This window comes from Dipodomys spectabilis, unplaced genomic scaffold (assembly GCF_019054845.1).
Source record: "Dipodomys spectabilis isolate Male_0828 unplaced genomic scaffold, ASM1905484v1 ptg000219l, whole genome shotgun sequence".
In the NCBI taxonomy this organism is placed as follows: domain Eukaryota; kingdom Metazoa; phylum Chordata; class Mammalia; order Rodentia; family Heteromyidae; genus Dipodomys; species Dipodomys spectabilis.
The window spans coordinates 3,855,966-3,878,109 of record NW_024870896.1 but is presented as its reverse complement, the minus strand read 5'-3'; the positions used below and the strand labels follow the sequence as shown (position 1 = coordinate 3,878,109).

Genomic DNA, 22,144 nt, shown 5'->3' with positions numbered 1-22,144 from the left:
CGGTGTTAAGAATCCACAGTGGGCAGCGTGAAGCCGGCCTTTAGGGAGGATGTGTTCTGGTGGGAGTGAACCAGGCACCAAACACACCAGGTATCAAGTGATGGTGGTTGCTGTGGAGAATAACGGTGAGAGATGGTGAGTGTTGAAGGTGAGGCTGTGGTAGGAACCCAAGGCAGGTGGTCATGTGAGAGATACTATTCAGACCAGACTGAACAGGACTAGTGATTGATGAACCGGCTTAGTGATGAATACAGGGTGTTGAGGCAGGGCCAGCGGGGTGTATTGGGGGAGGCAAAGGGGCTGGGGTCAGACGGGCAAGAGAGATCAGTAGGGCCCCATGGTGAAGGAGTAGTAGGCCTCCCTGGGTAGGATCCTTTGGTTTTTACCATGAAGGTAGAAGGGAATCCATCACAAGGCCATCTGCTGTGTTTGAGCTGGGACTTGCTGTGAATCTCAGGCTGATCTCCAACTTCTGGCCTCAAGCAGTACTTCCCTGTGAGCCTCCCAAGTAACCATGGCTACCAAGGTATGCCACAGTGCCTGACCAGATACTTTTTTTTCTTAAGTAGAAGTGAAGTATAATCCACTTTGGATGTCCAGTGACATGCCTTAAAATTTAAAGCTTGTGAGCTGGGCGCTGGTGGCTCATGCCTACCATCTTAGCTAGCCAGGAGGCTGAGATCTGAGGATCCTGGTTCAAAGCCAGCCCCTCAGGAAAGTCTGGAAGGCTCCTCTCTACATTTAACCACCACCAGAAACCTGGAAGTGGTGCTGTGGCTCAAGTGGTAGAGTGCTAGTCTTGAGCAAAGGTGCTTAGGGACAGCGCCCAGGCTCTGAGTTCAAGCCCCATGACCTACAAAAATAACTAATTAATTAAAGATCACTCAGTCTGCATGCTAAGTGAATAGATAAGGTATAATGAAGGGTGAGGATAGGGGAGAAATGAGAGAAGCAGTGAGGACAGTGAAGAGGTCTTGCAAGCAAACCCAGATGTCCTGATTGCTTGAGGTAAACAAGGAAAGAGAAGGGTTAAGTATTCCACCTGGAAACCAGATGGGTTCAATTGCCTCTCACTGCACTGGAGAAGATAGAAGAGGTTTAGGTAGAGCAAACCATGGCTGCAGCGATGGTTTTAGAAGCCTCCCCAGTCCCTCCCCACTTCTGTTGGTAGGTCATAGGGCTTGAACTCAGGCACTATGAGTTCAGTCACTAGGCACTGTCCCTGAGCTTTGTGCCCAAGGCTAGCACTTTACCACTTTGAGCCACTCCCAGATTTCTGATGGTTTATTGAAGAGTCTCATGGACTTTCCTGCCTAGGCTGGCTCTGAATCATGATCCTCAGACCTCAACCTCCTAAGTAGCTAGGATGATAGGTGTGAGCCACCACCGCCAGGTTTAGAAGCCCTTTGAGATGTCTATTCCTTCTCCTGGTTTGGCTTTGCCTCCATTGGACATGGAGGGATGGAGGCCTGAGACGGGGCTGGATCAGTGGGTTTGAGATTCATCTATGGATGGGAGGCATTGAAAGCCAGTGGATCAGATGAGACTTGATGGAGTTTGAGTAAAGACAGAAGAGAAATGACAACCCTAGATTGTTGGTGGTGTTTAAAGGTCAGAAAAGGCAGAGTCAGGGGCTCGGAAGGTGGCACAGTGGTAGAGTGTTTGCCTCGCATGCATGAGGCCCTGGATTTGATTCCTCAGCACCACATAAGCTGAAAAAGCGGGAAGTGGTGCTGTGGCTCAAGTGGTAGAACACTAGCCCTGAGCTCAAGTGCTGAGGGACAGTGCCCAGGCCCAGAGTTCAAGCCCTATGACCCACAAAAACAGAAAAAGAAAAAGAAAACAAGAAAGGGAAGAGCGGAACAAAACTAAGAAGAAGAACAAAGAGAATAACATCCTAAGACCAAGTGGAGAAAAGAAAAGGCACTGTGTTCCATTTTGCCAGATGTGACTCATTGGTCCTCGGAGATGAGGATCAAGATTTGATCTTTGGATCAGGCAATGTAGGTTCACCCTTGGGGATGAGTTTCTTGGGGATGCAGGTGGAAACAGCTGGAAGAAAACAGCTGGAGGAAGAGAAGGGAGGAGAGGTAACCGGGATTTTTACATGGAATGAATTCTTCCAATGAGTTCTTCAGAGTGTGGTAGAAGGGTGAGCAGAAGGGCCTATGGGAAATTGTTTTAAAGATTGGTGTTGAAAATTTACGTGCTAAAGGAAATGATGAGGGAGCAAGACACGATGGTATAGAGGCTGAGATGGTGGAGGTTTGGTACTGTCCCCCTTTGCCGCAAAGGTGAGATCCTCAATACAGCTGGGGATGAGGAAAGAGCTGAGTCTTTGAACCTGGGCTGGGTGTGATGGGAGGCTGTGGATGAAGTGTATTGCACTCTGCCTGTGTTGCCGGCAGCAGGATGATTCTAAGTCAGGCAGCAATGCCAAGGATGTAGAGAGCCTGCAGGCAGGTGGTAGGGAAACTAGAACAGACTTGAACTTGATTCAGGGAGCTGAAGGACAGGACCTTTAGCAGGAGGTGAGGCCTAGTGGGGAGAAACTATGAATTCTTGGGGAAAAACTATGAATTCTTGCAAGATATTTCATGGCATAGCATATTAGCTAAAAAACAAACACACATGTGGTTTAAAGTTTCTTTCATCTTGAGGGGAAATTTTTCATTTGGAAATGTACGATTTGTTGGGTCTACCATGTTGTTCTTTTGCCCAGTATTAAAAGGTTAGCTTGTCACATGCCAGTGGCTCATACCTGTCATAGAAGCTACTCAAAAGGCTGAGATCTGAGGATCACAGTCCAAAGCCAGCCCAGGCAGGAAAGTCCATGAGACTCTTATCTCCAACAAAATACCAGAAAACTGGAAGTGGTGCTGTGACTCAAAGTGGTAGAGCTCTAGCCTTGAGTGCAAAAGCTCAGAACCCAGGCTCTGAGTTCAAGACCCATGGCTGTTAAAATAAAATGGTTAACTCAAAGTAGTGCAGTTAGCTTAAAAAATAGTATGAAATGAGCACTTGAAGAAAACATCACAACATGATCACATGTAATGATCTTAGCGTAACAAACCAATAAAATGAAGACCCATTTCTTAGAAGTAATCAAGCACTGGGGAAAGGATGCAATTCAGAAGACAGAGTAACAAGCATAAAAACCAATCTTGTTCGATTCTCAATGTAATTCCACGGGGAAACTGTCTGCAACTGTCATTATTGATCATATTTTATGTACATAGAATAGGGCTGTCAATGGAAGCAGAGATGACATAGAAAAGAGACATATCAGGTACCATCATCACCAATGCCATTTGTGTACTTGTGTCTTTGTATTCGAAAGTCTCTTTTTCCCCAGGAATGACAAGGTGACTTGATTCTGTTAAAATATCATTATAAGGAACCAAGCACCATTTGGTAGCATGAAGCACCTTTAAAGATAGATTCCATAATCTATTACCATTCTTCATGTGTGTTTTTTTTGTCAGTCATGAGGCTTAAACTCAGAGCCTGGGTGCTGTCCCTGAGCTCTTTTGCTCAAGGCTAGCACTCTACCACTTTGAGCCACAGCACTACTTCCAGTTTTCTGGTGGTGGTTCGTTAGAGATCAGAATCTCATCGATATTCCTGCCCAAGCTGCCTTTGAATGGCAATCTTCCTATCTCAGCCTCCTGATTAGCTAGGATGACAGGTGTAAGCCACTGATACCCCACTTCTATTACTGTTCTTACTAGAGATTATAATTCTGGTGGATAAAACAATATTGTGATAGATGCCTTTGAAAATTCCTCAGGGAGGGAAAATAGACTTTTAGATCTTATGAAACATACAGCTCTTCACTTACCACTCCCCCCTCCCCCGCCCCATTCCATAATATAGTCCCTTGATATCCATGGGAAATTAGTTCCAAGATGCCCCTCCATCTGGGCACCCCAATCCACAATGTAAGTTCTGTGTGCAAAAATGGCATAGTAGTTGCATGAAATCCATGCACATCCATTTGTGTATTTTAAGTGATTTTTTTTAAAAAAATTATCTTTAGGTAGTGGTACAAAGGGAATTCAACTTGACATATCAGCTTATGAATACAATGCATCTTAATCAACATCACCCTTTACATCTTCCTCCCCCATCTCCCAACTCCATCCATGCCCCGAATATTCCTAGCTCCATTTTCACATGTATATACTGAATTTCATGACTGCATCCTCCCACCCTTCCCTTGCTTCATTTGTACATGCTCTTCCCCCTAACCTCAACTCCCTGACATCTTAAGTTCCAGCTCCTTGAGATTCATTTCACCAGACTGCAAGTTGGTTGTTGAAAGGAATTATACCATTGGAATCCTCCCTTGTATATAGTATACTTTAGTTAATTTGTGCATAGATGCATATGGCCCTGAATATGTTTATAGATAGATAGATAGATAGACAGACAGACAGACAGATAGATAGATAGATTTACAGACCAGATCTAACTTCCACATATGAGAGAAATCATGCATCCTTCATTTCTCTAGGCCCGACTCATTTTACATATTTTTCCCATTTCTCTGCAAATGATTTAGTATCATTCTTCCTGATAGATGTGTTAAATTCCATGTGTGTGTGTGTGTGTGTGTGTGTGTGTGTGTGTACGTGACACATCTATTGATCCATCCTTTGAAGGGCTTCTGGACTGTTTTCTCTAACTTGGCTAGAATGTACAGTGCATCCGTGCAAGTAGCTTTACCGTATCTTGGCTTGTAATCTTTTGGACAAATGCCCAAACAGATAGTGCTGGAACATAGGGTAGTTCTCTATTTTGTTTTTTGAGGAATCACCAAACTGCCTTCTATCATGAAAACATTGGTTTACATCCCCACCAACAATGTACTCTGGCATGTACTCTTGTTTCTCTTCTCGTTGACTGGCCATTCTGATTGAGATGAGATGGAATCTCAATGTTGTTTTGATTTACATTTTCTTTATGGCCAGAGGAGTTGGACATTTCTTCACCATGTCTATTGGCGACTTTAGATCATTTTTATATTGCTTATAAAATGTAAATGTGATGTGAAGAGTTGCTATTCTATATTGTTTAGGAACTACCGACAAGAAAAAGTCCATATATGTTTGGTGCAAACACCTTTTAAAAAACGTTTTCCATCATTTGTTATTGACTTCACTGGTGTGAAGTCTACAGATACAGAGGACCAATTGAAATGATGGCATTCTACAACTGAGTTCCGTTTGCTGTTGTTAACTGGTTGGTTTCAGAGTTCCCTTCCTGTGGAATTCCTTTCTTGCTGTTTTCATACCTTTCCCTCATCTTCACTCTTGGTCATAAATCTAGCTGATGAAGTGGGTAGGGTAGTGTACCACCCATGTCGTCCTAGGGTCTTGGTAGGCTGAGTCAAAGGATTTCTTGAGCCCCAGACAGTTGGAAGCCAGCATGGACAACATAAAGACACCCCATCTCAAGAAGAAGTAGGGGAAGAAGCATGAGAAGAACAAGCAGAAGGAGGAAGGAAGAGGATGAGAGTAATAACAAGAGAAAGAAGGAGGAGGAGGAGGAGGAGAAGGAAGAAGAAAGAGGAAGAAGAAGGAGAAGGAAGAGGAGGAGGAAGAGGAAGAACAGGAGGAAGATGAAAAAGAGAAAGGAGAGGAGGAAGCGGAGGAAGAGAAAGAGGGAGACAAAGAGGAGGAGGAGGAGAAGGGAGGAGGAAGAGAAGAAGGGAGATGGATAAGAAGAAGAGGAGGAAGAGGAAGAAGAGGAGAAAGAGGAGGAGGGACAAGAAAGAGAAGAAGAGATGAAGAAGTAGTAGTTGTTAGGAGAAGAAGGAGGAAGAGAAAGAGAAAAGAAAAAGAGAAAGGAAGGAAGGAAAGAAGGAAGGAAGGAAGGAAGGAGAGAAGGGAGGAAGGAAAGAAAGAGAGAAAGAACACAATCCAGTTTCATAACTGATGTCCATGCCTCCAGTTCTACTTCTCCCACTTTGCCACTTCTTTTTGTTTCCCACCCCCTTACCTGTATTGGTCAGCCTCGGGGTTCACAGCCTCTCCTGATTGGCTAACACCCAACATTTAACCCAAGGGGGTGGGGAGTCTTGGTGAGATTCTAGGGAACAAAGGGTCCAGCAGGAAGAGTCCAGGCAAGCTACATGGACTTTACATCTGTTAATCGTGTCTTAATTGTCCCGAAGGCCTCAGAGGAGTGTGTCACCAGTACCTTCTAGAAACTCCTAGAAGTGTAATATGCCTTACAGTGCCCTTTATGGCCTGATGTGTGCCTGTTGCCCTTTTTATTTCAATATTTGTTGCTTTTCTTTGTGCTGCTGGGGATGGAAGCTGGGTCCCGGTGCACTCAAGGCAGCCATGTTGTGTCTTTGCGCATGCTCCCTGCAAACGACATGGACGCCTTCCTGGAAGCTGCTGCGTACAAGACCCTCCTGCAGCCCTCCCTGGGACTCAAATCATTGTCAGGAGACAACCCCAGACAGAGCTTGCGTTTTCTCTCCTTTGTGTTCCTGCGGTGCCTTGCACCACGAGGTCCCACCTCTCCCATGATCCACTCTAATCCTCTCAGGCCCCAACTGATTCCTACTGCAGGCGGACATGTCCTGGATGAGTTTGGGACCATCTTCTAGCCTCATTTCCCCAGTGCCTGTTTCAGTATCTGCTGCCTGGCATACCCAGGGCATGGAGGTGGAATAGGCGTCAGACCCAATGGCAGGGCCTCTCTGGAGACATTGGAGGAAGCCTCCCAGAGGCTGTTGGCATCACTAACAGTTGGTCCGAGGGCATCTTTTCTGCTTCTATCCAAGCCTTAGCCCACCTATTTTCCATCATGACTGTAGAGGAAGGTCACAGAGGCTGGGGTCACTGGCTCCTATTTTCTCTCTGATCATTTAAAACTGAGTCTCTAAGGCCTAGAAGCCAGGAAAAAGTGAATGCAAGAGTTTCAGAGCCCAAGGATGACGCAAGGGGGGGGGGCGTGGAGTGGGAGGTTCACACACTTGGAAGGGACTTTTCTCTTAGACACTGTGTTGATGAAATTAATCTCTTGGTGGATCAAGTGTTGTGGCATGCTGGTTCGTCATCAGAAGGCTCTAAGTGACCTAGAACTTCAAGTTAGGATGGGGGTCATCGCATGGCTCTGAGACACCACTCCAGCCACGACCCTGCCTGTCGCCCTCATCAACCAACAATCCCCTTCTTCCTCAGGCTGGAACCTTTATTATTCTTCAAACTAAAAGCATTAGAATCAAGTCATTGTGTCTTTCATATAGACTGATCATATTTAGGCAAGAAAATGTAAAAAGTGATTTTTGTTGTTGGTGTTGTTAGTCATAGGACTTGAACTCAGGGCCTGCACACTCTCCTTGAGCTCTTTTGCTCAAGGCTCATGCTCTACCACTTTGAGCGACAGCCCCACTTCTGGTTTTCTGGTGGTTTATTGGAGATAAGAGTCTCATGGACTTTCCTGCCCCAGCTGGTTTTGAACTGCAATCCTTGGATCTCAGCCTCCTGAGTCGCTAGGACACCAGCACTCAGCAAAGCTATTCTTTTATAGATAAGGCAGTTGCCAATAGTCATAGATCATGTCTCACCAAAATGCTTGTCACAGATCAGGGCCTTTAATATGCCTTGAGATGAGAGGTACATCCATGGCTGACTTAGGGTGAACAGAGCTGTATGGGGTTAAAAAGAACTCGCTGGGGTTTAAAAAAAAATACCTGAGCAGGAATTTCAGCAGGCTGTGCTACCTGGGAACCTAGTTGAGTGTTCAATGAAACAGAGCATTGTGTTGCCTCTCCTGACGGCCTAAGATTTCTGTGCCATTTTGTTTCTCCAATGCTTTCCACGAGCCAGAAATGGAGCAGAGCAAGCTGGAGTGAGTCTTTAGCTTTAAAGCAGACTTTAAAGATTGGGCAAGTTGCTTAGCTTTTTTTCCTCAAGGCTGGTGTTCTACCACATAAGCCACACCTCCACTTCTAACTTTGGGCTGCTTTGAACCATCATTCTCAGATCTCAGCCTCCTGAGTCACTAGGATTACAGGTGTGAGCCACAGCACTCCACAAAGAATTTTTTTTAAAGAATCTGCTCCCTATGTCTCCTTTTGTTGTTGTCGTTGGTGGTGGTGGTCGTGGGGCTTGAACTCAGGGCATGGGCACTGTCCATGAGCTTTTTCACTCAAGGCTTAGTGCTCAACCACTTTGAGCCACAGTGCCACTTCAGGGTTTTTAGTGGTTAATGGGAGATAACAGTCTCATGGAGTTTCCTGCCTGGGCTGGTGTTGAACCATGATCATCAGATCTCAACCTCCTGCATAGCCATGACTGACCAAAAAACAAAAACAGCATAAGCCAAGGTGGTTTCAAGGTTTTCTATCCTGACATTAGCAATGTGAGGCTTAGTGCGTTATCTTCCTGAAGTGTAGAATTACCGTGGATGTTAGGGGGGGAAAGGATGAGGGACTAATATTTTAATATACTAAGCCAGAAAGTAAAACATGTTTCTATTCTCTGAGATAACAGAACTGAATTTTAGTTCCAGCTATCTGCATTCTAACGCTGGCGCGAAAATTAGATGAAGAGATTGTATTCTGTTGCATTCCCAAAGGGAATAGCTGTAGGTCCGGTGAAGAATTGATCTGCTTAGATACAATCAATGAAAAACAAGGACCAATTTCCAAGTAGTCGGTGAGGTAGGCACGCATCCATTCCAACCTCTGCATCCCGCAGTGGATACACCGAGAGACTCGCCACTGTAATTCAGCCACGGTGAGGCAGAGAAAGCATTTTAGCAGTTCTGGGGCCTACAGCCAGGCTTTTCTGTGGTGTACCAAGAGTCAAATACTCTTTTGCTCAAGTGCCAAAGGTGTTGGTTATTTGGAAGGCCCAGCTAGCTTTGGCCCAGGATTCTCCTGTGCGTCCTTGAAATCGAGCCCAGTCTGCAGGTGCAGTGCTGTTTGCATACCTGAGGTGAGATTCACACCCTTCAGATTCCTTGCTGACTTCTGGCTTGCAGACTTGCTTTCCTCAGAGAACCTTCTAGGCTTGCCCAAGGAGATGCTGAGGTCAGAATCGGCGTGTGCCTGCCTTTCTCATTTTCACTGATTGCATCTAGACAGATCAATTCTGGTTTCCATCTACTTTATCTTCATAAGGTGTGGGGAGGGAGGAGGCACTGGGGCATGAATTCAGGGCCTTGTGCTCCTACTGGCTTTTTAAACTCAGTGTCCTATGCCTTGAGCCACATCCCCACATCCAGTGTTCTGATGATTAATTGGTGGCTCACTGGTGGCTCATGCCTGTAATCTTAGCTACTCAAGAGGCTAAGATCTGAAGATAGTAGCTCCAAGAGAGCCAGGGTGAAAGTCCACAAGTTAATTGGAGAATTAACTACCAAAAATCGAGAAGTGGAACTGTGGCTCAAGTGGTAGAGTACCAGCCTTGAGCAAAAATCAATTAATTAATTAAATGTTTAGGGACAGTGCCCAGGCCCTGAGATCAAACTCTAGGACTGGGGAGAAAGAAAAAACAAACAAAAACTATCTCCCAGAATGTTTGCCTGGGCTGGCTTTGAATAGTGATCCTCAGATCTCAGCCTCTTGAGTAGCTAGCTGGAAGTGCCCTGTGCCCGGCTTTGCATATGCTTTTGGAGCCTGGATAATGTTATGTTACTAAATAACCCCAGGTTTCTGGTTTTTGTTATTGTTTTTGTTTTTGTTTTGTTTTTGGACAGTCATGGAACTTAAACTCAGGGCCTGGGCATTGTCCCTGAGCTCTTCTGCTCAAGGCTAGCACTCTACCACTTGAGCCACAGCACCACTTCAAGTTTTCTGGTGGTACGTTGGAGATAACAGTCTCACAGACTTTCCTGCCAGGGCTGATTTTGAACCACGATCCTCAGAGCTCAGCCTGTGTGAGCCACTGGCGCCTGGCTTCCTGAGGGTATCATTATGATTCTAAGGTACCGGGTGACAGACAATGTGGCCATTAGCTGGCCATACTGAGAACTCTGAAGTATATCACAGACTTGATCATTTCTGGCCTTACCTGCTCTAATCCTGGCATTGTATCCACAGTCCCCATTCCCCCAGGCCACTAAGGATGCGGTGAGCTTGGGGAACATCAACCTCATCTTCCAACATGAGCGAAGTTAAGCCGCATCCTCCTGTCCACCCTGGGGTGCATTATGGGTGGTTCATTAAGGACCTGCAAACTCAGCCTTCTTCTACTTACACCAAACTTTTGGAATCCCCTGTGCATGGATTAGGCTCTGCCAGTCCCTGCACAGGAGCTAATTTGTTTCATAAATGATTAACGGCATGGATAATAAATGGCTCCTCATAACAGAAAGTAGCAGATTTTGGCCCATTGGGTTAAGTGGAAGGACATCAGCCCAGAGCAAAATGCGGGAGTTTTAAGCACTAAGACTTATTCAAAGTAAACCATGCCCCCTGCACAGACTAAGCTTTGCAGATGCCCTCCCGCTAAGATGGAAAAAAAGGATACATGGACTGTGAATCTTAAGAATTATATCTTGTAGCCAGATGCCAGTGGCTCATGCCTGTAATTCTAGCTACTCAGGAGGCTGAGATCTGAGGATACCAGTTCTAAGCCAGCCAGGGCAGGGAAATCTGTGAGACTCATCTCTTCAGTTAACCATCTGAAAACCAGAAGTGGTGCAGTGGAGCTGTGGTTCAAGTGGTAGAGCACCAGCCCTCAGGGACAGCACTCAAGCCCTGAGATCATCACAATAAAAAACAATTATTAGTATTATCATGATATCTTATTGTGAAGCAATGCAAACGTTAGCTTTCTTGGTTTTCTCTTTTGGAAAAGCTTTTCACAAATGCCAACGAGTTCAGTGAAAGCGGAGACGAATGACAACATCACAGTGTTCACCAGGATTTTGGACGGGCTGCTGGATGGCTACGACAATAGACTGAGGCCTGGGCTGGGAGGTGAGTGTGCGCACGCGCTGCTGAGGCCAAGGCCTGTGAGGATGGGTGGGGGGGAGCCCCCGAGGCGGGAAAGCTCCACCTCTCATTGGCTGGGCTGGGAGGCATGTGTGAAAAGCTTCGCTTCTCATTGGCTGGACTGGGAGGCGTGTCTGGAAATCTCCACCTCTCATTGGTTGGGCTGGGAGGCATGTGTGAAAAGCTTCGCTTCTCATTGGCTGGGCTGGGAGGCGTGTGTGAAAAGCTCTGCCTGTTATTGGCTGGGCTGAAAGGCATGTGTGGCTGGACTGGGAGGTGTGTCTGGAAAGCTCCGCCCCTCATTGGCTGACTTGTGTTTGCTGGGGACCCAATCCTGGGAAGCGTTACCCTGACCATGGCTCTGGATTGGATGATTGCTTTCTAAGTCTTGCCAAGGATGTGCAGTCTTGGTTATTTTCAGCTCGAGGCAGTGTTTGCCTTTAAAATATCCCTGTGCCAACTTCCATCTTCCTGGGTTTTGTGTGTGTGTGTGTGTGTGTGTGTGTGCGTGCCAGTCTTGGGGCTTGAACTCAGGGCCCCAGGCACTGTCCCTGAGCTTTTCTTCTTTTGTTTTACTCAAGGCTATCCCTCTACCACCTTGAGCCACAGCTCCACTTCTGGTTCTCTGGTGGTTCACTGGAGATAAGAGTCTCACAGACTTTCCTGTCTGGGCTGGCTATGAACCATGACCCACAGATCTCAGCCTCTCCTGAGTAGCTAGGATGACTGGCTTGAGCCACGGGCACTCGGCCTTCCCAGATAATCTTAGTGTCCACTCTAGTCACTTAGGGAGGAACCAGTGCTTGGATGCTGTTGAAGATGCAGGAGGCCGTGGTGGCTCACGCCTCCGATCCTCAGCTACTCAGGAGGTTGAGACTCGAGAATCCTGGTTGTAAAGCAGCCTGGAAACAGAGAAGTCCATGAGATTCTTCATCCTCAAATTTTTTTTAAACATCAGAAGTAGAGGGTTAGAGCCCTAGGCTTGAGTCCAAAAAGCCAAGGGACCATGCTTCAGGCTTTGAGTTCAAGTCCCTGCACGCGCGCGCGCACTCACACACACACACGAACAGGTGAGCAGAATATGACCATCCATGCCAGCGGGCTGCAGCCTAGCATCTGTGTTTCAGAGCGAATCACGCAGGTCCGGACCGACATTTACGTGACCAGCTTCGGCCCAGTGTCAGACACAGAAATGGTAAGTTCCCCGGGGCCTGGGCCCATGCATTCCGCCCTCACTAAATCACCCTGGGAAGAACTTCCCCCGTGGCTCAGGCGCCACCCCAATGCCTTTCCTTTGCCTCCAGGAATACACCATCGACGTGTTCTTCCGGCAGAGCTGGAAAGACGAGCGGCTGCGCTTCAAAGGGCCCATGCAGCGCCTGCCTCTCAACAACCTGCTCGCCAGCAAAATCTGGACCCCGGACACGTTCTTCCACAACGGGAAGAAATCCATCGCCCACAACATGACCACGCCCAACAAGCTGCTGCGGCTGGAGGACGATGGCACCCTGCTGTACACCATGCGGTGAGCGCAAAGCCCTGGAGGGGCCAGGGCCAGACTACACGCTGGGAAGCATGCCCAGACAGCAATGCAAGAGGTGTGTGGGGGGGGGGGCAGGGGGAGGGATCGGGCTCCCTGAGCACCCAAGGGCCTTGGGACCCTGTCAGTCACTCTGAAAAGGAGTCCTGAGACGCTGACTTCAGAGTAAAGCCTAAATCCTTGGCCATTGCCTTGGGGAAGATAAAAATGGAGTGCATTCTCGGCCCCATGAGCAAAGCGTGGAGGGCATAATGTAGAGGCTGAGATCTTGGAGCCCAGAGTCTGCCTGGGGTTAGGGGTGAGTAATTTGGGTGTGGTAACCGTATATGTTTGTGCGATACAAATAACCTTCAACCCCATGGGAATAATGTCCTTGATTCTCATTGTTGAGAGACTGTGGTTAGATCCAAAGCTTAAAAGAATAGATCATGAGGCCAGGTGCCCGTGGCTCATGCCTGTCATCCTAGCTACTCAGGAGGCTGAGGGCTGAGGATCACGGTTCAAAGCCAGCCTAGACAGGAAAAGTCTGTGAGACTCTTATCTCCAATGAACCATGAGAAAACCAGAAGTGGTGCTGTGGCTCAAAATGGTAGAGCATCAGCCTTGAGCAAGAGAGCTGAGGGACAGCACCCAGGCCCTAAGGTCAAGCTCCACAACCACCACCACCAACAACAACAAAGATATATCATGAAATACAACATACTATTTCTAGGAGACAATGGGTGTCACCAGTGAATGGAGCCTGGAGTTAGGACCACTGTTTAGAAGGAGAAGAGATGGGAGAGGAAATGCTTTACTGAGTTCCTTATTCCAGGTGTAAATATTGATACTTTTAGTCCTCAAAGAGCCAGCCAGGTGACCCTGTGGCCCACAGAAAGCATGGCACATAGGGGTTTGGTTATAGAGGTTTGGTTATCAGCCTGGGGTCTCACGAAGAGAAACAGACATTGGAACTAAGCCACGAGCCATGGCTTTTCTTTATCCACACTTGCAGTTTGGAGGGGTGCCATGTTATTGGACATAAGAGGACCTTCATAGCACACCTCCCTCCCCATTCAGAGTGTCATGCCCAGAAGGCAGCCTGGGACAGAGGGAAGCCAGAGAGACTTGTCGGCAGTAATGAGTGGTTGTGTATTCAGAGCAAGTCTGCTAATGAGCTGCAAAGTTGATAATGAGCTTTCTTTTTCAGTCCTCTGCGACATTTGGGAAGTGGAAATGGTTCTTCTTCAAAGCGTAAGGGATTTTAATGAGCTAGAGCTACAGCCATAGGGTGACAGTGTTTTATTGATGTAGTAATGGCAGGGAAAGGGCAGTATGATCACTGGTGGAGATACAGATCACGTGATGAGTGTGTATGGTAGCCCATGCATTTACGGTGCGTTTCCAGGGGGAAGTGGGACAGAGTCAGCCATTCAGCACTGCTTGATCCAGTAGAGGGCACTTTGGGGAGGCAGTCCTACTGGGAGGTCTTTAGGTCACTGGGTGTGTGGCCTTGATGACGACCTTGAGACCCTGCCTCCTCTACCTCTCCATTGCTCCCTGTCGAGAGCAATAGGGAATTGCTCTGAAATTTCCATGTGAGGCAAAACAAAATCCCAAAAAGCAAAAAAATGTTTTTGTCTTTATAAGTTGATATATCTCTGGTATCCGTGGCAGTAATAGGCTGACTGGCAGGCTTTATAAAAACAATAGCTGCTTTGCTAATCATTTCTGGACAATAACCACCTTAAGGGACTTTCCAGAAACACTGGCTAAGCATCATACCCAAAGGTATTTATTAGGACATTGCTTTTGATCACCAACATCGGAAGACATAAAAATTTAGTAATTTTTCCCCGTGTCTGCTCTTACTGAGGTTTGAATTCAAGCCTTGGGCGGCGGCTGCTTCTGCTGCTGCTGCTGCTTCTGTTGCTGCCTCCTCCTCTTCTTCTTCTTCTTCTTCTTCTTCTTCTTCTTCTTCTTCTTCTTCTTCTTCTTCTTCTTCTTCTTCTTCTTCTTCTTCTTCTTCTTCTTCTTCTTCTCCTTCTTCTTCTTCTCCTCCTCCTCCTCCTTCTCCTCCTCCTCCTCCTCCTCCTCCTCCTCCTCCTCCTCCTCCTTTTCCTCCTCCTCCTCCTCCTCCTCCTCCTCCTCTTCCTCCTCCTCCTCCTCCTCCTCCTCCTCCTCCTCCTCCTTCTTCTTTTTGTTTCTGAAACTATATCTCCATTTCTGGGTTTTTTTGTTGATTCTTTGGAGATAAGAATCCCGTGAACTTTGATACTTGGGCTGAGATCTGTGGATCACAGTTCATCGCCAGCCCAAGCAGGAAAATCCAGTGTGATTCTTATCTCCAATTAAACACTGAAAAGCTGGAAACGGAGCTTGGCTCACATGAGAGAGCATGCCCTGAGCCTTGAGTGAAGACGCTAAGGGACAGTACCCAGACCCTGAGTTCAAGTCTCATTAGTGGCAATGAATGAATGGATGACTTTTCCTGAATGCATATATATTTCATGCCATCTTTAAATTTAAAAAAATATTAAAAAGCAAATCACAGAAAGTTGCAGGGCATCTGCACTGAACAGCTTCTGGTGGAGTCTTTCAGGGTTGTCCCCAGAGTGTGAATCAAACTTGAGGCTGGGGGTTCAGGACTCCACAGAGCAGTTTCTCTCCTCTTCTGTCGCCAGATCCAAGCTTTCATTTGAAGGATGCTGAGCAGATAAAGGTGCTGACCCCAGAAATTGGCTTTAGCCCACCCAGGATTTTGGGGTGATTGTCATCATAGGCAGCCCACATAGTGGTTGTTTAAGTAATCATTGTGAGCTTGATAGGCAAACTCCTGCTGTATAGAGTAGTTATGTCTCTAGGTATCTGTGTCTCTGTGTGTGTGTGCCAGTCCTGGGGCTTGAACTCAGGGCCTGGATGCTGTCCATGAGCTTCTTTAGCTCAAGGCTGGTGCTCTACCACTTGAGCCACAGCACCACTTCCAGCCTTTTCTGAGTAGTTTATCGGAGAGAAGCATCTCACAGCTTTTCCTTCCTGGGCTGGCTTTGAACTATGATCCTCAGATCTCAGCCTCCTGAGTAGCTAGGATGACAGGCATGAGCCACCAGCACTGGCACCCAGCATCTCAAGGTGTCTTGTCTCTGGTGAATGGGTGAGCAAGCTCTAGGCTCTCACATTTGCATATTTGCCTGCACGTGCAAGCTCTTGAGAAATGGCTTGATGGTGAGTGTCTCCACAAGGAATATTCCCCTGGAGTTTGAGCCCTGGGGGGACAGTAAGGCCCCTCAGAGTTCGGGAGCAAGGAAACAACTACAGCCAAGCCAGGACTTACAGGAATGCACACTCTGCTAGAACCACATAGTTCTGTGTACCTCAGCAAACAAAAGGGCTCTTCCACCCATGGCCACCTTGCCCAGGCCAGTGTGAACATTGGAGTTAAGTTCAACTTTGAGCACTTAGTGCTCACCAATCCTTGGACGTTTTACACCAGTGCCTCCGAAAGCACAGGGTTTGCTTTGTGTTTGTTCTTCTGATTGGAGGACTGCTTGAACATGTGCATGCTCCTTGAATAGCCACAAGAGGGCACCACAGTCACATGTTTGGTTAGCAGTGGGTCAGATCTGGTTGGGTGGATGTGAACTTGAAGGGAATTCTTTATACTGTCTTGAAAGTTTGACCTATGGAAAATGCACGTGAAGGACATTGTGGCACACAGGTAGAAATGTTTAACTAGACACGGGAGATGTGTGCATATATACACACAACCAAAAATAGCTATCTACGCTGTGTCCAGTTAAAAACCACTTTCATGAGCCAGCAGATAGATAACGTTGGATGAATCTCGCAGGGTTAAGGGAACTCTTATTTTATGGCAAGAAACAAAATGTGAATTTAAAAATAACAGAAACCATAAGTTATGCTGTCAAAATCAAAGAGAATCAACAGGAATATTTTGGTACATGTCACATATAGATAATTTTCTTTATATATATTTATGTGTGTGTGTGTGTGTGTGCATCCTCTATACATGTGTGTGTCCTGTAATTTTCAGGTGATATAATTCTTCCTGTTGAGATGCCACCTTAGCAAACAAACTGGGTGAGATGCATATGCCCATAATCTCAGCTACACAAGATGCACAAATAGGGGGGTGGGGGGAGGAAGCTCAAGACTCTATCCTTACAAAAAAAAAAAAAAATGCTGGGCACCAGTTGCTCAGACCTGTAATCCTAGCTACTCAGGAGATTGAGATCTGAGGGTCGTGGTTCAAAGCCAGCCAGGGCAAAAAAAGTCCCTGAGACTCTTATCTCCAATTAACCACCAGAAAAACTGGACGTGGTGCTGTGGCTCAAGTGGTAGAGCGCTAGCCTTGAGCTGAAGAGCTGAGGGACAGCACCCAGGCCCAGAATTCAAGACCCATGACCAACAACAAAAAATAAATAACTAAAATAATAAATAAGTTAAAGCAAAAAAGAGGGGAGAGTCTGGCTCAAGTGGTAGAGCACTTGCGTATTAAGAACAAGACTGTGAATTCAATCCCCAATCCCAGAAAATAATAATAATAATGATGATGATGATGATGATGATGATGATGATGATGATGATGATGATGATGTGAGCTCAGCACCCTAAGAATCTGTCATCAACATTATCCCCAGTCTTAGATCAGGCAAACAGAGCCGGTGAAAATGAATGAACAGGAGTTTACCCACCCATAAAATCTAAATTCCCAGACTCTCCTTTCTGTTCCTATTGTACTACCATCTAACTCCAAGACCAAGATGTGCTCACCGTTCAGCCAGCAGGACTGGTGGCCACTGTCACTAGGTGGCGCTGTGGCCACACACAGAGAGGAAGGAAGCCAGGGTTATCTGAAAACCTAAATAACATGCTGCATGTCTGCAGGCTGCTCCCGTCCACACCACAGGATCAGAGGCCTTCCTCAGCCCCAGGCCCTCCCCACTGCGCAGAGAGCTAGTCCCTACCACCCAGACAACAGTTTGTTTGGCTTTCTTAATATATGGCTTTGCAATTATGCCCAGGTGGTTTGGATCAGGCTCCTTCTATTGATACTTCTCATGTGGGAATGAGACATCAAGCCTGGAATTGTTAACAAGGAAGTCTTGCAAATGTTTGCCTGCCGTGGCCTTGAACCACGATCCTCCCAATCTCCCGCCCCCCAAGTAGCTGAGCTGACAGGCATAAGACACCCTATCCAGCCCAGGCTCCAGAATTTTGAGTGATACCAGCTTGGTCTGTTTCATCCCAATACTTGGTCCATATGCTCTTTCTCTGCAGGGTACCATTTGTGTCTCCATGCTCTCTGCTTGAATGTGTGAATTTCATTTTAAGAACGGAGCCTATTTGCACCTGTCTGTTGCAGCCATGTCTTATTTTTCAGGTTTGCCTTGATTTCCCCACATTTGATCCATTGGAGTTTATTGATGGCTAGGCGTATGTACATACACACAAACATTTCACAAAATAGTCCTCCTCTCCCATTCATTATGGCCAAGCCTTTGAGGGGGGGAGGGGATATGGAGTATTAAAAGGAGAAAAACCATATCAAAGTAAATGGATCGAGTTTTTGAGTTTTGGATAAGAAATATACTAGCTTTTTTTCCCCTCTCATCTCTACCTCAATAAGAATTGCCGACCTCTTCATTCCAAACTGTTGAGGGGGAATGAAAAATACTGATCCACAGTCCAAAGCTTGAAGGGAATGTGTGAGCCAATGTAAGGCTGGTGATTGATCTCCCAGAGTGCTCTACTGCATTCAAACATGCAAATGAGCCACTGGGCCTGAAAACAACTGGAGAAATCTGGAAGTCAGGCTTAAAGGAAGTTGTACAGCTTCCATTCATGTCTAACAAAGAAGGCAGTTAGGAGAGTTCAGCAACAGATTATTTAAAGCATGGAATTCTTTTACTTGTACAAATGAAATAGGAATCATTTGAATGTTGTCTGAAAGCCTCCAATTGTAGATAACAGTAACTTTGTGTGTGTGTGTGTGTGTGTGTGTGTGTGTGTGTGTGTGTGTGTGTGTGTGTGTGTGTGTGTGTACTGGGCTTGGACTCTAGGCCTCTCATTCTCATTCTCACTCAGCTTTCTTGGTCACAGCTGGTGATTTACCGCTCATGTTACCCCCCAGTTCTGTCTTTTTTATTTTGTCTTGAACTCTGAGCCTGGGTGCTGTCCCTCAGCTCTTCAGCTCAAAGCTAGCACTCTACCACTTGAGCCACAGCACCATTTCCTGTTTTCTGAGTGGTTTATTGGAGATAAGAGTCGCACAGAGTTTCTTGCTCCGGCTAGCTTTGAAGTACAATCCTCAGATCTCAGCCTCCTGAGTAGCTAGGATTACAGGCGTGAGCCACCAGTGCCCGGCATTATTTATTCATTAATTTATTTATTTTGCTGGTTAATTGGAGATAAAGTCCTGTGGGCTTTTCTGCTTGGGCTGGCTTTGAACCTTGATCCTCAGATCTCAGACTCCTGAATAGTTAGCGTGAACAGCGGGAGCGAGCCTCAAGTCTGAAGCATTTTGACATGTTTTCTAGCTGTGAGCTGTCATCCAGGCCATCAATTAGAATGCTACAAATCCAAGTTGGAGCAATAATCTTCATTTACAGGATGTCATTTTCCTGATTTGAAAATTAAAATGTTGTTCAGAAAGGAGACATTATTCTCCAATAAGTTAATGCTTGAATTGTCTTAACAGACTTTGGTGCAGCTTGTGTGTGTTTATGTGTGTGTGTGTGTGTGTGTGTGTGTTTTGGTTTTTGGTGTTTGGTTTGTTTGATTTTTGTTTCTTGGTCAGTTATGGGGCTCGAACTCTGGGCCTGGGGAGGGACGGTGGGGGGGGGGGGCGCGGGGAATAAAAAAAAAAAATTTGTTGCTAGATCTATTAGTAAGTCAGTGGATTTTCACCACAGGCCAATTCCTGGAGCTTTGGGGCTTCGTTTTCTTTTTCTTGTATTCTCTTTCTGCTTTTAGAAAAATCTTTCCCTTTTAATTTGACTTCTTTTATTTATTTTTTATGTGGTACTAAGGAATTGAACCCAGGGCTTCATGCATGCTAGGCCAGCACTCTGCCACTAAGCCACCTTCCCAGTCCAGCTTAGTTTTCTTGATCTAAGAAGGTTCAAGCCGAAGGCTGGACTGGCTTTCATTCCACAGAGGGCTTTGATCTAATTCCCCAGGAGGACAGGGGAGGAGATGGTGCCTTTCAAAGAACCCTTGAATAGGAAGGAGGCTTCTCTCATCTACAGACATGTGCATAGGCCATTGTTAGGGTATTGAAAGGCACAGGACTTTTAAATTTATTATTCAGGTTGAAAGATTTGCTATTGGGGGGATATTCTTAATCATTCTTTTATTTGTTTTGTTTTTAGAGACGGGGAAAAAAATCTGTCATGGATGAAGTCTATAACATTGGAGGTTTGGGATTCAAATTCTAAAGAGCTCTCAACAATGAACTCCTTAGAATAAAATAATCAACACGTCTCTCTAATAATAGCACCTATTGAGATATTAATTGTCGATATAACTGTTTTTATTCTGGAAATATTTTAAAGAGGTGTTTTTTTTCTTTTTAAAGTAGGTCCAGCTAAATGTCTGTTTTTGGGCGTTGTCTTTTCTCCCGTTCCCTGAACCACACACATGCGCACACACAGGCACAGACACACACCACACCACTTCCATACATTCACACACACACATGCACACTCATCCCCAAAATATTCTTTTTTTTTTGCTATTCTTGGTTCTTGGACTCTGGGTCTGGACACTGTCCCTGAGCTTCTTTTGCTCAAGGCTTAGCACTGTACCACTTGGGTGACAGCACCACTTCTGGCTTTTTCTATGATTAATTGGAGATAAGAGTCTCATGGATTTTCCTTCCTGGGCTGGCTTTGAACTGTGATCCTCAGATCTCAGCCTCCTGAGTAGCTAGGATGACAGACGTGAGCCACCAGTGCCCAGCAGTTGTAGAATCTTAATTCTGTAAAATCATGTGAACAGGCTGGGCACCGGTGGCTCACTCCTGTCATCCTAGCTACTCAGGAGGCTGAGATCTGAAGATGGACAATTGAAGCCAGCTTGGCTAGAAAAGTCCTGTGAGACTCTTATTTCCAATTAACCACTCAAAAACTCGAAGTGGTGCTGTGGCTCAAAGTGGTAGAGTGCTAGCCTGAGTGAAAAGCTCAGGGACAGTGCCCAGGCTCAAGTCCCATGACTGACAAAACAAAACCTCATGTAAACATCTGATATTTGTTTATTAATTGTTATGACTCTGATACATACTTCCATGCATGCTAGAATGAAAAACATAGCCTTTTTTGCTAGTAACGGGACTTGAATTAAAAGCCTGGGTGCTGTCTCTTAACCTTTTCACTCCAGACTGGCATGAGCCGCAGCTCCACTTTGGACTTTCTGCTAGTTAATTGGAGTTACAAGAGTCTCGCAGTCTTATCCGTATAGGCTGATTTCAATCCTCAGTCCTCAAATCTCAACCTCCTGTGTAGCTAGGATTACAGGTGTGAGCCAAGAGCCCCTGTCCTAAAATTTAGCCTCTTAAGGTCTTAGTAACATGGAGATAACATGGAGATATTATTGATATGTGAAATACTTATGCTCTGATGTCATCTATAAAATGATTATGCTTTATATACCAAGAACAAATAGAATATATGTATATATATACCAAATAGAATATATATGTATGTGTATGCATGTGTGTGTATGCGTGTGTGTGTGTGTGTGTGTGTGTGTGTGTGTGTGTGTGTAGATATACACACTCTAGACCAAACACCAGATTAAATTATAAGTAAATTCTGGGTGCTGGTGGCTCATGCCGGTAATCCTAACTACACAGGAAGCTGAGATCTGACCATTGCAGTTCAAAGTCAGCCTGGGCAGAAAATCTTTGAGACTCTTATCTCCAATAAACTACTCATTAAAAGCCGGAAGTGTACAGCACTAGCCTTGAGTGGGGGTAAAAAAAGCTCAAGGACAGTGCCTGGGCCCTGAGTTCAAGCCCCAGGACCTACCTGTACATAACACACACACACACACACACACACACACAAACACACACACAAACACACACACACACACGTAAATGGTAGATATTTGCAGTTTTCTTCTGTAACTTAATAAGTTCTTATAAATACACAGTAATATATATTATATAAATATTATATATATGTATATATACATATATATAGACAGAGAGAGGGAGAGAGAGGAGAGGATACTACGAAAAAGTTCTTCCTGAATGGAGGATTTCAGGCGTCTTGTCCATCTGAACTAATGGCCCTCCAGGGACTCACTCCATCCCTGGGGACTTTCCCTCATCACCATGGCAACAGACAATCTCCTCTCTACCACCAGAAAGACAACCCCCTCCCCGCCTACTTCCACTCACATCCCATAGCTTCATTCAAACGGTGCATACTTTGACTACCCAGACCAGCAATGATCTCGTGTGAAATACACACCCAATGTCATAGTAAATCTGCTTTAACTAGAGAAGAAGTAAAGGTTTGGTTTGGTTTTGACTTCATTTCCATTCTGGCAACATCTAGATTTAATAATACTAGAACTAGATAAAGGCGCTAATATGACAACATTCAATGATTCAATGACCTAAAAGTCCACTG

General features: G+C 45.8%; 1 protein-coding gene across 1 annotated transcript in view; it reads left to right on the top strand.

Moving 5' to 3' along the window:
- Positions 1-22,144, top strand: part of Gabra5 (gamma-aminobutyric acid type A receptor subunit alpha5) — a 56,425-nt gene that overhangs the window by 9,232 nt on the left and 25,049 nt on the right. The window contains exons 2-4 of the mRNA XM_042697410.1: positions 10,827-10,948; positions 12,091-12,158; positions 12,268-12,488. Coding sequence (XP_042553344.1) covers positions 10,827-10,948; positions 12,091-12,158; positions 12,268-12,488 — 411 coding nt within the window. The remainder of the gene's footprint in view (positions 1-10,826; positions 10,949-12,090; positions 12,159-12,267; positions 12,489-22,144) is intronic.